Genomic DNA, 15,739 nt, shown 5'->3' with positions numbered 1-15,739 from the left:
GCCTCACAAAACAGAAACACAAATCTTGCCAATTATAATAAATGTTTTTGAAACTTACTCTATATGGTTTGGGCTGGCTGAATGACAGGACTTGCATTTTGCTCTCTTTCAACATTCAAAGGCTGTTGCACTTTTAAGGAAGTTCTAGATGGACATATGCACATTATTTCTCTCTCGCTCTCTTTTTTAAGGATGGCAGTACGGCACTTTCGATAGCCCTTGAGGCAGGGCACAAGGATATAGCTGTTCTTCTCTATGCTCACGTGAACTTTTCCAAAACACAGTCCCCGGTGAGTTACATGGTTACATTCCACACATAATTCTTTGGTTTATGTGGTCAGAGTTGGCAAGAGAATTTTTGGGTCTTCGTCCAAGTCAGTGCCGACTCTCAAAGTTTAGAAACTTAACCAGTAGTGATCTTGGTATGTCTCTCCCACTTTCGCCTTCTGCTTGGTGTCACTGTAGCTGCTATTCTTCATTTCAGTATTTTTCTTCTTCTTGTGATGGTTGGAATTTATCTGCCATGGTTGCTGGAACAAGATCTTTATTAAAAGATATACTGATGAGAAAGGTGTGCCCCATTGCAGGTACTAATATATTGTGCAGTTTGAAGCAATTGGAAGCATAAGAACTGACTCCTTTTGGAAGAAATCATTGTCTAGGCCCATTAGATACTATTCCAACTTTTACTTGCAGACCTTTCTTCAAAGCATAACAAAAACTTCAAATGATACATCCAAAATATCCATACAGTGTCTTGTTCTGTCCAGCACAGGCTCAGCATCTTAGAAAATGTGAAATAATCCAAACAGACCTAGAAGCAGAGGTCTGTCTCTCCCTGCAGCCTGCCTTAGGCTGTTTAAATGCAGAGCTTCATTTACATCCTCACTCCACAGAGTTTGGGAGAAAGAAAACGGCCACCACTCTTACAAGATGGCGAGTTTGCAACTCAATATCTTTGTCACCTGATCAAATGTTACATTCAGTTTAGAGCTAGCAGAAAACAACAGTTAGCTAATTATCAACCCATTAAGAAGCCCAGGAACCACTTAGAAAGCCAATGTTGCCAATAAACATTTAGCCATTTTCCTTTTTAAACCTTCATTAATACTCAGACGTTTTCCCATTTCTGAGTGAATTAAACCAGTTATACTTAACATCCCCACACCCACCTCCAGTGTTGGGTAGTCTTGACTCCATGGTGGAGGTTGTGTTACTTTCCCGATTCAGGGTACTCATACTCCCTTTTTTGCTATAGAAATTCACCACTGTTCCTGTTTCTTGCTGTTTTTCTTTCTATCTGCTATGATGGCTGCAATCGAAAAACGATGTCCTGTGGCCACTGCCTCATGAAAGCCATGTTCTTTCGCTGCTTCATGTGGGAATGTTCAGGGAGACAGGAGAGGCTATATTGTTTATTAATATCTTTCCTAACTTGCGCTAGCAAGTTCCTTTACTTAGCAGAGTTAATTCCCCTTTTTACATGCGCAGCAGACAGCTGGTTGCAGGCTGGTGTAAGCCTCTCACTATTAGGTTCCTGGTAAGTTCCCTTATATCCCTCTTAAAAGAATAAACACGCCACAATATTGTGTAAAGTATATAAAAGAAATTTACTCACATTCAGTTCACAGTTGGATCCCTGAAGGCAGACTTAGTTACAAAGTATATACATGTGGATCTATTCCATATGGGGATAATCCCAGTGTCCTCTGTTGGCTCTAGCTAAAAAGCTGCTCCAACGACGGAGGAAGTCAAAGAGAGAAAGAGTGCTGTGTGCCTTGTCCTTTTTGTTACCTGGACAGGTAAGGCCACGCCCACCTCTAGTTACATGCAAAGGAAGGATGTCCCAGCCAGGAGGAAACGGGAAGTTTTCGACTGGCTGGACCAAACATTCCCCTACATGTCCACTCTAGGAAAACAAGGAACGTTGTACTTGACTGACATGTCCACTCTAGGAAAACAAGGAATGTTGCTACTTAGGTATCACATCCCACACTTCAGAACTGTACTGATGTTGGTGAAGCTGCACCTATCTTTGAGCCAATAAAAGTATTCAGTAAGCTTTAAACTAGGGTCAGTGGCTTTCTACGGCCACCTTAATTATTTCCTGTCTTTAACAGCCGTCTCCTTTTTCTTTTCTAGGGCACCCCGAGGCTTGGAAGAAAGCCATCTCCTGGTCCTACACATAAAGGCACATTTGATTGCTAATGCACATGTATCTGTAAACTCTCATGTCACCTCTCCCAAGCTGCTAGCGGTTACTGTTTTACAGTGACAGATATTGAATGTAATCGTCTTGTGCCTGAGCTCACCAGCAAACTGAAAGCAAACGCCTAGAGAGAGCTAAAGACAAAGAAGGGTCAACGGGAAGAAAAGTCGGGATAGCACCTTTCCTAACAAAGTCGCCTAGGATCCATGTACATAGCGTGACCATGGTCATGCGTGTGCGCCTGCTCACCACATGGACTGGGCAGACTTCCCCATGCCAGTGCAGGATCTTACAGGTTTACAGTGAGGTATAGGGAAGTATCTGATGACAGGGCAAGTTGCTGGACACAAAGGACGTTGTTAGCGGGATAATTGCCGCAGCTACCATACTTTTCTGTGTATAAGACGAGCTCTTTTTTATTATTCAAAAAGTATGTTAAAAATTTGGGGGTGTCTTATACATGGATAGTGCATCAGGACGATGTGTGATAGGTTGCTCAACAACTTTGGGCTACCCCCCACAAAAAAACCCTTAACAACTATGGGAAATCCTCTCCAAAAAAAAAAAAAGGTCAACAACCATTTTCTTAATTAGGAGTCCCCAAAAATTGGAGGCGTCTTATACACGGGGGCGTGTTATACCCAGAAAAATTTTCATGCAGCCTTTGTGTGGCATCTGTAGCCCTTTGAGTCTTCCTAGAGCCCACATTTTCAGCCTCTAGGAAATGGTATGATGTTTTTGCTGCAGAATATATCTTCTGTTACTTTGCGTACAGTTTTTAAGCTATCTGTTCAGTTATGACTGTACTCCCCCTTAATGCACCTCTGGACAAATCTTGTTAGCTTTTTTTTTAAGGTATGTTCTTTACAGATATTTATATTTGCTAATGTTGGAATTGTTGGCAAGAACTCTTTTATTATAAATGTCATTCCAAAACGGTTTTGAGTGTGTTCATGCTTATTTTAAAAAAAGTGGCAATTGATTATGTTGTCAGCTCTTTGGAATCTCAGCTGGTGGGTTGATGGCTTAACAGTGGAAGATGGGTCTGAAACTTGCTAAATAAACTGTTGCTGCCGATTTGTATAGCTTTTATATCAAATATTAAGTCAGTATTTTTGACACTTTTTATTCCATTGTAATTAAAATAATACGTTACACAATTGTTAACTAGATTTTATTAACTGTTATATACATGATCCCTGAGATATATTGGAAGATATGTTCATCTCTAATGAAATCAAAGGTAGTTCTGGGCACGTATATATGGAAAGCTATTTCTCTGTCATGTTCACTTCAGTCATGTGCATTTTAATGTTTGAAGTGCCTTAGACTCTTGCCATATTTTCAAAATAAAATTTCCTTATGCTATTTTATTCCTGACTTTTGTTGTTTTATGGAATTGGAAAAGCAATGATTTGGGGCTGCTTTTTACTCGCCCTTTGCTTTTCATGTGTTTTAATAGCACACTATAACCTCTTGAGAGCTGGAAACTTGAATTGCAAAGGAACTTGAATGAAATAAAACTTATCTTCTAAGAAGTTTCTTGAAGATCTTCTGGAAATAACTGGGCTTATTTAACACCTGATTAAAAATAAAAGCTTGGCTTTGCACTATGTTAAAGGTGCATTTAGCAGCCTGAACATATTTTCACAGCTCTGTGGAAATTCAACACAAAGCAAAAAGGAGCATCACCGCTGCGGGCGGGACATAAATGGTACTCAAAAGTGATGGCTGTTTTTGTATTATTTAGCAGTGCCACTGAAGATAGAACCTAAAATACTGAAGCAAATAAATAAATACATATCTGCCAACTAAGGGGTAATGAAAAGAAATAGTCATAAAACGATGATATCCAGCTTAGCTATTTTCCTTGTAATAGAACGGGCCGCTAAACTTTTATCCAAAACCTTTCTAGGCAGATATAATAAGTACCACGATTCGGTTGTTTAAAAAGATAATGGCAAAAGGCCTAACCCTGAAATAAAATACTCAGCAGCAGTTTTTAAAAATGCAAGACACAGGACACCAAGCTTACCGTTATGTCAGCAGAACAAGAGAGCCTTGGGGAGAGGATAAAACAGCCCAAAATACTGCAAGGCATATGTGTAAGCTGGCTGCTGTGACATGCCGGGTGCTGCTTATACCTTCCCTTATTTCTGGTTTGTTAAAACATTCCTGAACGTTGGCTGTAGGAGATGCTGCTACTGGGGAAATGCCACAACAGTTGTCGAAAACAAAAATTATGAGCTCAGCCCTTAAGGCAACCGCAGGCAGCAGAAAGACCTGCCTTCTGCAGTAGAAAAACTTCCAGACCATGGGGAACTCCGAAAAATTAATAAATACAATTTGGACTATAATTTGATCTTTTTATTTTAGTTTTTTTATTTTAATTGAAGTGTTATGATTGGATATATTAATTGGATGTTTTCTATTGGAAAAATGATTTTTTAAAAAAGAAAAACTTAAGTGTAACGTTTTGCACAAAATAGAAATGAGTGAATTCCCAACTAAGTAGCAAAGAAAGAGGAGAGGCTTGATCACACAAATCTTACAGGCATTAAGCTATCGAAGCAATTCTGTAATCTTACCGAATGTTTGCAAGAGAAGGCAAAGCAAAATGCTTGCAACTAAGTAGCGGGAAAGAAGGCCAATATCAGCAAACGAGAATCCCAGAGAAATTCCTTTGTCCAAGAAAGCAGCAAAAGTTTTCTCAGAATGCGGTGAGGGTCATTTTACCCCTCAGAACCTGCGGCCCTCCGGACATGGTGGGACCCAACTCTCATTGGCCCCAGCTAACGTGGCCAACGGTCAGAGATTGTGGAGCCACAGCTCAGCGACAGCTGGAGGGCATTAAACCCAGTGAGCAGGTTTAGCTGGTTGCTGACATGCCCTGCCACGTGATAATAATAATAATAAATAATACATTTTTATTTATACCCCACCCTTCCCGGTTCAGAAAACCAGGCTCAGGGCGGCTAACAACAAATTTAAACCACTTAATTGATGCAACAAAAAACAGCATAAAATACAGTATAAAACGTGAATAACAATAAATTCAGAATTCAAAAATCAATTTAGGGGGGAAATCCATCCAATAAACATTAGAAGATCATCAGAGCTAGCTGGCTACGTTAGTCCTATTTGGGCCAGCGTGGAGACCAGGGGAGAATTAGCTCTGGGATCCCAGAGTGGGTAATCTTCATAAAAAGGGAAGGAAGGGGAATAAAATATCAGGCTCAGTTCAAGTTGAAAGCCAGGCGGAATAGCTCTGTCTTACAGGCCCTGCGCATAGCTGTCAACCGTCCCTTATTTGGCGGGAAACTCCCTTATCCCAGCGCTGTGTCCTGCTGCTGTCCCTTATTGATGATGTCCCTTAAATTTCCCGGGTTTCAAAGGCAGCATCTCCTCTCCCTCCCTCCCTGCAGGCCAGGGAGGAGGAAGGCTCCAACTGTGTTGCTTGGCTGCATTGCTCACCCAATAAGGAGTCTAAGAACAACTGGGGGGGGTGGAGTTTGCATGCCTTGTGCCGATCAAATCGGCCGCATTGCCTGAGGACTTGCCTTTGCTCAGCACTTCCCAGCAGAGAGGTGACCGTGGTTTTCCTTGCTGCATCCCCTTTGCCAGGTTGCCGCGCTGTGGGAACCACCGCTTGAGGCATCGTTTGGCTGCTGGCTGGGCTTTCTGCCTTTGGCTTGAGGGGCTCAGAAGCTGAACATACCTGTGCCCAGAAAATCCCTTATTTTGGCTGCTGATCCCTTATTTTTGAGGCTGCTGGTCCCTTATTTTCAAATCTGTAAGTTGACAGCTATGGCCCTGCGGAAGGAAGTTAAATCCTGCAGGGTCCTGGTCTCCTGGGACAGAGCATTCCACCAGGTCGGAGTCATCACTGAGAAGGCCCTGGCCCTGGTGGTGGATAATCTGACTTCCTTAGGGCCCGGGACCTCTATAAACTATTATTATTCATGATGAGTGTGGCCTCCATGGTTGGGAATGTGAGAAAGTGGTCAGATTCTTCCAGTCATTTTGGCAAGGCAAGCTGTTGCATGCACACTATGGTAGCTATTCTATGGTAAAAGACTTGCTGTATTCACCCCACACTTGGGGTCATTGTGTGTTAAGGGAGGAAGAATGTCAAACTAGCCCCTCGAAGCCGGTTCAGATTACTTGAAGGTGTAGCTTTCCTGATTGCCCTCGAGCTGTGCATGTGCACTCAAGAGTATCTGGAACAGAACCAGCTTTCTATTTTCCGTTTTACTGGGAAGAGTAGTTTTATTTAGAATAGGTTTGTGGCCAGAACCCACTTAGCTGAGCTTCCTGCCATAAGGAAATTGCTAATCATATGGTGGCCTGTTTGCTTATTTAGCATGGCAGCAATTTTCAAGCCCACTGGCAATATAAAAAACATGGTTATTGCAGATTATAAGGCAGAGACCTTACTTGACCACAGGCCTGCCTAGTCATCAGACGAAAGAGATACAGCCCACTTGCTGAACTAACAAGGTTTGCCAGATAACTCATTTAAAATGCAGGGGCACACCCCAGTGTTGCGGTCAGAAAAGCAGTAGGACTCGATTAAAATATAAGCTATCTGACGATCTGATCTGATCTGGAGCAGCTCACATGAATGTACGCATATACCAAAGCTTTCTCCCCGGCCACACACATCCCTCTGATCTTGAAATTCAGAACAATTCTCAGGTCTTGTTGCAATTTTGGTGGTTTCTCTGGAAGCTCACGCAGCAGTGGCAACATTAAGAGGACCTGAAGCCCAGGTGATGGACCACAGATCTCCAGCTTCTCTCCCACCCCCATTCTATTTTTACTTTGGGCTGTGGTCACAACGGCCCCCTTGAGAGTCTATAAAGTAGGTATGGATGAACTGCACTTCTTAAGGCTGCCTTCCCAAAGAGGACTTTCAGGAGCAGTCTGTGTTCTTAAAGAAATCTACATTTTAGAAAAGTATCAAATTTTAGAGAGCCAATGGTGGGGCATAATTATATTGGCTATCACAGCAGCATACCCACAGGACCAGTCAGCAGTATATATATATGTACCGTATTTTTCGCTCTATAGGACATACCCGACCATAGGACGCACCTTGTTTTAGAGGGGGAGAACAAGAAAGAAAATTCTCCCCCTCTCTGCTCAGTGCCCCTTCAGCGAAGTGGCAGGAGAAATGGAGCCCCTTCCACAAATCCTATAGAGCGAAAAATACTGTATTTTTAATTGACCAGTTGGTACAGGCACAAAAAATCTCATGGTAATCTCCAAATATCAGAGCGGAAGACCATGAGAGGATTCAGGAATTTTTCCATTTCCTTACAACATTTAAATGACAAATTCTGTGTGTAGAATTTTACGTCTAAAAACCCGGGGGGGGGGCAGGTCACTCTCACATTATTTTAAAGTGTATGCATTGCAATGCACAGGACTGTGAGACTTCGGACACTGCCTAACTTAGGAAGCTATTTATCAGTTGCTATTTTTATTGACAGGATCTGTCGATGATTTGAGCATGTTTATGATAAGTTATGATCATCTAACTGTTTTGTTTTTGTTTTTGTTTTTTTGTTTTTGCTGTTAGCAGCCCTGAATTTCCTTTTGTGAGAAAGGGTGGAATGGTAAAATGACGACTCTATAAATCTTGATTTCCCAACATTCAGCTAATGAATTATTTTAATGGAAGTCCTGCGCAAGGACATCAACTTGTGCAATGGGGCTTTCTACTATCTCCTTCCCCCTGTGTTCCTCAAAGCCAGGGTGGATAAAAATCAATGATTTAAAAAAATAAAAAAAATAAAAAACGGGGTTTTTTTATTTAAATCGGATTTTTAAAATAAAATGCTTTCAGAGGAAAAATCTTTCTAAATATAGTTTTCTATTTAAATTACATTATAGTCCAAAGGCTATTCATCAGGAAATAAGGATTTGTTTTAAGTTTTTCATGTGTGCTAAAGCTCAGTCTAAGTTGTTTTAATAAAAAAAAAACCCGTTTAGCCACATCAGTTAACAAACATGGATACATATGCTATAATGCTATTGTTTTAGTTAAATAAATTGTTTAAACTGTTATTAAGGAAATGATTATTTTTCTCCTTCCAATAAAGTACAGCAGAAAAGTTGTCCAAATATAAACAGTTAACTTATTAAACCTCACCATAATTTTATAATTATGTCAATGTATTTCTAATAGTATAACCAAATCAGTAATTTTTTATATAACTGTAAAAACTACTCTGAAAAAAATTTATTCCAAAAATGTAACCTTCATCTGGTTGTAAATATTAAGATTATATCAGCAAGAATGAGTCTTTATGTTAAAAAAAAAAGATTTAAATCAAGTCTTACTGACTATTGATTAAAATCATGATTTAAATCGATTTGATTTAAATCAAATCCACCCTGCTCAAAACTGATTTGGGAGAAGAGTATGCATAGGGAGAAGAGAGGGGAATCATTCCACCTGGCAAGTAGAAATGTTTGCCCTGGTGCAATAATCAGGACAGGACACATATGCAAATGTGTGTCATGAGTTTGTTCCTGTGTCCTTTAAGTACCTAGCAATGGCCACTAAGCCGCATGTCAAATGCCTGACTCGCTCCCCCAACTGAGTGTCTTCCAGATGTTTTAGACCACAACTCCCATCATCCCATGTCATAACTGCCAACCGTCCCTTATTTGGCGGGAAACTCCCTTATCCCAGCGCATGTCCCGCTGCTGTCCCGGATTGATGATGTCCCTTAAATTTCCCGGGTTTCATGCTCGCCCGGCTCGGGAGGGAAGCACCGGCTCGGGGTCCTCCGCCGCAAGAGAGAGCATGCGCACGAGCTGCCGCATTTCTGTCTCTCCCTTTTCCCCCTCAGGGGCGCGTCGTGAGGAGACAGGTGGCGGTGGGTGGGCAGGCAGCCCCTCTCTTGCGAGACTTCCGCCGCACTGCCTGGGGAAGCCGGAGGCAGCTGAGGAGGCAGCCTGAGAGAGGAGGAAGAAGAGGGGATGGGGAGGGACGCAGAAGGGTGACGCTTCAGCGGCCACTGCGGCGCCGCAACCACCTCATGCCGGGCTCGCGGGCAAGAGTCTCTCTTCCTCCCTCCCTCTCTCTCAGACGGGGAAGGGCCTATGGAACTCCTCACACCAGGACGACGGCAGCCCCGACGTGCCTAAACTAAGCAAAATCCCTTATTTTGGCTGCTGATCGCTTATTTTCAAGGCTGCTGGTCCCTTATTTTCAAATCTGTAAGTTGACAGTGTGCTGCGCTGGTGCCGGCTCGCCAGAGCAGCTTCGTCACGCTGGCCACGTGACCCGGAAGTGTCTCCGGACAGCACTGGCCCCCGGCCTCTTAAGTGAGATGGGTGCACAACCCTAGAGTCGGACACGACTGGCCCGTACGGGCAGGGGTACCTTTAAGTTGACAGCTATGTCCCATGTTGGCTGGGAGGTGGTTGTGGTTCAAAACATCTGGAGTTATCCAGGCTGGGGAAAGCTGGTCTAACACTTTTCCTTGGCAGATCTCTGTGTAGGTAGCAATTTAGGCTGCAATCCAAATCCTATCTGCTATCTGGTGGGACCATTACCACTTCTGCAGCTTTGCCACACATCCTGGCTATGGCCAATGGTGGGAGAACAGGCAAATTCCTGCACAGTCCTGGTCCTGGCACAACAGTGAAGTCAGGATGAACAGTAAAGCCATCAGCTGTTAGCTCTGCGTCTGTTGTTCCAAATATTAATATTATATCAACAAGTTAAATAGGAAGTGAGAATGTTTAGCTATCCAGTTTATTCAGCAAATACTGTTTTAATGCAAAATCCTGCGTGTATTTCGTTGCCAATGCTCAGTAACATTTCAGCGTGGAGTAGTTGTTCTCCAAGTTGTAAATAACTTTCATTCAAATACAGTGGTGCCAAATGGGCTGTGTGTTGTGTTTTTTTAAAAAAATAATTTTTATTGAATGATTTTATGTTACAAAAAACATTACAACCATACTATCACAAAATATAATTGAGAAATAAAGATTACATACATCAGTATTTTGTTTGTTATTTACCGTCTTATTTCCTCCCAAACATTTCATACAAAACACACACCTGCACACAAACAGAAAATAATAATAATAATGAAAATAAATATTTCCCCCCTTTTATCTTACAAAATCTTTTCTTCCATTTCAATTTTGACTTCCTGTCAAGTCCCTTCACATATGTTTTATCTTACAATTGAATGTACACAAAACAATAAACCTTTCTATATAAATTTTCCAATACATTCAGAAAACATAATAAATCCTTAATTGTTATCCGCCTTCTTTTACTTCCTTATGTCACTCGAATGCTAGCACGGAGTCAAAACTATCATTGTATTTTTGAACATATCGTCTATAACCATCCCATTTTTCCGCAAATTTTTGCTTTGAGTTTCCTCTGAGTTTGCTAGTCAATTGAAATGGGCTGTGTTTTTGAGACTGCTTTGTTGCAGGGGGTTGAGACTAGATGACCCTTGCGGTCCCTTCCAACTCGACAGTTCTGTGAAAGATACTGGATTCATCATTCAGTGGGCAAGCAGTGTCTCTCAGTGGACAGAAGAGCTGGCTAGATTCCCAGCTTCAAGTCACTGCACAATTACGAGGCTCCCAGGGGGTTAATCTTGTGCAGGACAGCGCATCTGCCTAGCCTACTTCGAAGGGTCGTTGTGAGGAGATCTGTAGAGAAGAGATAGTGGCGTTCTATATATCCTGAAAAGTGCTGTGGAAAGTATATATTCACACACACTATATAATTATATATCTCAAACCTGGCTAAAAATTTATCAAGCCACCAAGGGTTTTATACCACATGTCTCTCTTGAATGGCACAGTGCTGAATTTGAGAAAATAGTCCCAGGTTATGCATAGCGTATTGCTAAAAGATTTCCCAAAAGGTTATCACTGAACTTGTATTACTGGAAAACAGGAATGTTCTGGCATATGGTTACCAGATGTCCCCATTTCCCAGGGACAGTCCTCGGACTTACAAATCTGTCCCAGAACAAAATAATAATAATAATAATAATTTATTATTTGTACCCAGCCCATCTGGCTGGGTTTCCCCAACCACTCTGGGTGACTTCCACAAAGACCAAAAATACACTAAGATGTCACACATTAAAAACTTCCCTGAACAGGGCTGCCTTCAGATGTCAGGTAGTTGTTTATCTCTTTGACATCTGATGAGATGGTGTTCCACAGGGCGGGTGCCATTACCGAGAAGGCCCTCTGCTTGGTTCCCTGTAGCTTTACTTCTCGCAGTGAGGGAGTCCGTCCGCGGAATGTCCCTGGATTTCATTTAATGTACCCGGATTTATATTTTAAGTGTTGTAGATTTATAAGTAGGGAATTAATGTTGCGTGATTGGTTCAATGGCACAAGACACTTCATATGGGGACTCAGTGGCGTAGCGTGGGTTGTCAGCACCCGGGGCAAGGCAAGTAATTTGCGCCCCCTAACACATGGATTTGCACCCCCTAACCCGTGGATTTGCGCCCCCTAACCCGTGGATTTGCCCTAACCCCCAGATGTTGCGCCCGGTGCGGCCGGCCCCCCCTGCACCCCTCACGCTACGCCACTGTGGGGACTTCTGGTGAGGCAAAATGGCAAGCGCCACAGCAGTGAACAGCTCCTGAAGCTAGCCAGAGCCAACTGCGCTACCAGGCCGGCTCCGGGCTGTTGAGACTGCCACGGCCGCTGCCACTGCCAAAGGGGAACCGGGGACGCCCGGCGTGTCAACTGGGGGAACCGCTGACCCCCACCCCCACCACCCCAATCGAGCTGATGTGTGAGAGCGCCCGGCCACCTGCCCAGCGGCACTGCTGGGCCAGAAAAACCCCAGAGCTGACGCAGGGAGGCAGAGAAGGAAGAGGAAGAGGAAGGAGAAAAAAGAGGGGAGTCCTGAGCTTGCCACGCCGCTGCTGCTGCCACTGAAGAAGAGCGGTAGAAGAAGAAGAGTTTGGATTTGATATTCCGCTTTATCACTGCCTGAAGGAGTCTCAAAGCGGCTAACAATCTCCTTTCCCTTCCTCCCCCACAACAAACACTCTGTGAGGTGAGTGGGGCTGAGAGACTTCAGAGAAGTGTGACTAGCCCAAGGTCCCCCAGCAGCTGCATGTGGAGGAGCGGGGAAGCGAACCCGGTTCACCAGATTACAAGTCCACCGCTCTTAACCACTACACCACACTGGCTCTCAGGAGAGCTCTGGGAGGGCAAGGACGCATGGTTGAGCCCAGGTCCGACCTGAACCTACTCCACTGCGGCTAGTGCTCCAGGAGAGCAGGCTGCGGCCCAGAGGAAGGCCGCGTGACAGAGGAGACCACAGAAGAGAACATATTACTTCTTAATATATATTTTTAAATAATTTTTTAAAATAACTTTTTTTTTCTCTTTTCAAAAAAAAAGTGACCCCAGATTCTTTGAAAAACATCTGGCAACCTTATTCTGGCATCACGTGCTGTTCAGCATCTCTTAGCTACAATTTAATAAAATAAGAAAAGGGGAAATTCGGCCATCAAACCCATCATATCCAGCAGCCTTTTCTCACGGCAGCCAAGTGGGTGTCTGTGGGAAACTCACAAGCAGGGATTGTTCTGTCTGTTTATACCTACTAATGCCCTGCATAAGCAGCAGCCATTTCCCCAAGGAGAAGGGAGACTCCTGCTGGTAGGATCTATCAAAAACAGGGTATTAACGATGCATATAGAAAGCAAAGCATCATTAATTAATAGGTGCGTGTTTCACTTACAGCCACATTGTTGCCTAGAGTGCATTACTTGTGAATTGCTACGCCGTGTGTGTGTGTGTGTGTGTGTGTGTATGCAGTAAATGACGTCCATCTCTCTTATTGGAGTAAAATGGTACGAAAAGCACCAAACTAGGTCCTGCCATCCTCACGTTTGACTTTTAGACATCTCTTTTTGTGCCGACAGGCCTTTACAGCTGTTTACTTTTTATTAATTATTGTCTGCCATTTTCTAAAAATGGAATTTTATATGTTAACATTGCAAACTTGCCCCGCTCTTTTATGATACGGCGATACAGAAATCCTCCTGTAATAATTATAAATATTTGTGCCTAGTTGCACTTTGGGCCTCTGGCAGCATTGGTTTCAGAAACCAAGTTTAAGGTGAGATATCTGGCAGAAACACCACCATAGGCTGGCTGCTCCTCTCCCTGTGTGGTCAGCAAGACAGGAAAGGACCCAGCATTTCTCTTCTCCCAGGTCTTTGGCTAATTAAATGATCTCTGTGGGGTATTGTTTTTGTTATTAGGCTCTATATTTTTGTGTTTTCGTATTGAAAACTGCCCTGTGATCTAAGGACGAAGGACGGAATAGACATTTAACGAATGATAACCAAACAAATAACAAACCGAAGTCTTTCTTCTTGGGTATCCTCTGAAAGTCTTTTAGAGTCACCTTCAGGCAATTAGTTGTTAGTGGACATGAGATCTCTGACACAGATGGCGCTCTGATACATATTTATACAGTGGTACCTCTGGTTGCGAACGGGATCCGTTCCGGAGCCCAGTTCGCAACCTGAGCAGAACGCAACCCGCGACTGCGCGTGCCTTGATTTGCCGCTTCTGCGCATGTGCGTGACGTCATTTTGAGAGTCTGCGCATATGTGAGAAGCGAAACCCAGAAGTAACACGCTCCGTTACTTCCAGGTCACCGCGGAGTGCAACCCGAAAATATTCATCCTGAAGTGAAAGAGGAGAGTGCAAAATATGGTCTGTAGCTCAACATCAAAAAAAGGAAGATCCTGGCCACTGGTCCCATCACCTCCTGGCAAATAGAAGGGGAAGAAATGGAGGCAGTGAGAGATTTTACTTTCTTGGGCTCCATGATCACTGCAGATGGTGACAGCAGCCACAAAATTAAATGACGCCTGCTTCTTGGGAGGAAAGCAATGACAAGCCTAGACAGCATCTTAAAAAGTAGAGACATCACCTTGCCAACAAAGGTCCGTATAGTTAAAGGTATGGTTTTCCCAGTAGTGATGTATGGAAGTGAGAGCTGGACCATAAAGAAGGCTGATCGCCAAAGAATTGATGCTTTTGAATTATGGTGCTGGGGGAGACTCTTGAGAGTCCCATGGACTGCAAGAAGATCAAACCTATCCTTTCTTAAGGAAATTAGCCCTGAGTGCTCACTGGAAGGACAGATCCTGAAGCTGAGGCTCCAAGACTTTGGCCACCTCATGAGAAGAGAAGACTCCCTGGAAAAGACCCTGATGTTGGGAAAGATGGAGGGCACAAGGAGAAGGGGACGACAGAGGACAAGATGGTTGGACAGTGTTCTCGAAGCTACCAGCATGAGTTTGACCAAACTGCGGAAGGCAGTGGAAGACAGGAGGGCCTGGCGTGCTCTGGTCCATGGGGTCACGAAGAGTCGGACACGACTAAACGACTAAACAACAACAACATGACTGTACATGCATACATACATACATACATGTACACACACACACTTTATTAAATTTTCTGTTTTACAATTTAAAATACTCATTTTACATCCTTAATATATCAATGACTTTCCTTCTTCTCTTTCCATGCTTCATTTTACATAACAGAAATCTCTGCACATTTTACAAAAACTAGACCATTCAGTATTCCATTATTGCATCCATCAAAACTTATTTACACTGTTGAATTTATCTTAATGCTTCCAGCATTTTCTGTTGAACACAGTTATTTCTCATATATTCAATAAATGTTTTCCAACCTTCTCTAAACGTATGTTCTTCTTGTTCTCTTATTCTATATGTTAAGTCTGTAAGTTGTGCATATTCTGTCAACTTAAGTTGCCATTCTTCTTTGGCTGGGACCTCGTTTGTTTTCCATTTTTGGGCTAACAAAACACAGGCCGCAGTAGTAACATACATAAATAACCTTTTTTGACACCTGGGAATTTCATTCTGAATTATCCCCAACAGAAAGGACCCTGGTTGCTCTGAGGGCCAAGTGGCGCTTCCACATCTGGAGAAACCTGCCAGGCGACCTGTGAGGCTACTTAAAGACTGCATCCACATTATACTATTTTAATGATTATTTTATTGATCTTATGTGAGCTCCTCTGGCTTATCCGTGAGCTGCATTACATCTCCGTGCTTTGAAAAGCTTTATATTATTATTATTATTATTATTATTATTATTATTATTCAACACCCTCCATCAGATATCTCCTTGACAAGTAACTGGACAACCTTTAGAAGACATCTGATGGCAAACCTGTAAAGTTAAGCTTCTTTTTAAATGTTTCATGTTTTAATATGTCTTTAAATATGTTGGAAGCTGCCTAGAGTGGCTGGGGCAACCCAGTTAGATGGATGGGTAAAATTATTGTTGTTGTTGTTGTTAATTTTCTTGTTTTCTGCCTGTTAAAAGAAAGGTGCTTTTTACAAATTGACCGCTTCACCTGGCTTCTCGATCTTGCTGCATTGTTCTGGCCACATGAATATCCGGTGCTCCAAGCTGCACATGGAGGGAGTGGAAGGACAGGTTAAGTCT

At 42.9% G+C, this 15,739-nt stretch overlaps 1 protein-coding gene and 1 long non-coding RNA gene across 8 annotated transcripts in view; one reads left to right on the top strand and one right to left on the bottom strand.

Moving 5' to 3' along the window:
* The window catches only part of KANK1 (KN motif and ankyrin repeat domains 1), a 126,247-nt gene extending 122,665 nt beyond the window's left edge, over nt 1–3,582 (top strand). For all 7 annotated transcript variants that reach the window (XM_083592863.1, XM_083592865.1, XM_083592864.1 and 4 more), the window contains 2 exons: nt 192–290; nt 2,143–3,582. In XM_083592863.1, coding sequence (XP_083448989.1) covers nt 192–290; nt 2,143–2,208 — 165 coding nt within the window. In that variant the 3' untranslated portion in view covers nt 2,209–3,582. The remainder of the gene's footprint in view (nt 1–191; nt 291–2,142) is intronic.
* The window catches only part of LOC310753099, a 119,627-nt gene that overhangs the window by 10,711 nt on the left and 93,177 nt on the right, over nt 1–15,739 (bottom strand). The gene's annotated exons all lie outside the window — the stretch shown is intronic.

This window comes from Podarcis filfolensis, assembly GCF_964270895.1.
Source record: "Podarcis filfolensis genome assembly, chromosome: 17".
Lineage (NCBI taxonomy): Eukaryota > Metazoa > Chordata > Lepidosauria > Squamata > Lacertidae > Podarcis > Podarcis filfolensis.
The sequence above is the reverse complement of the archived record's forward strand: the minus strand, read 5'-3'. Positions and strand labels throughout refer to the sequence as shown.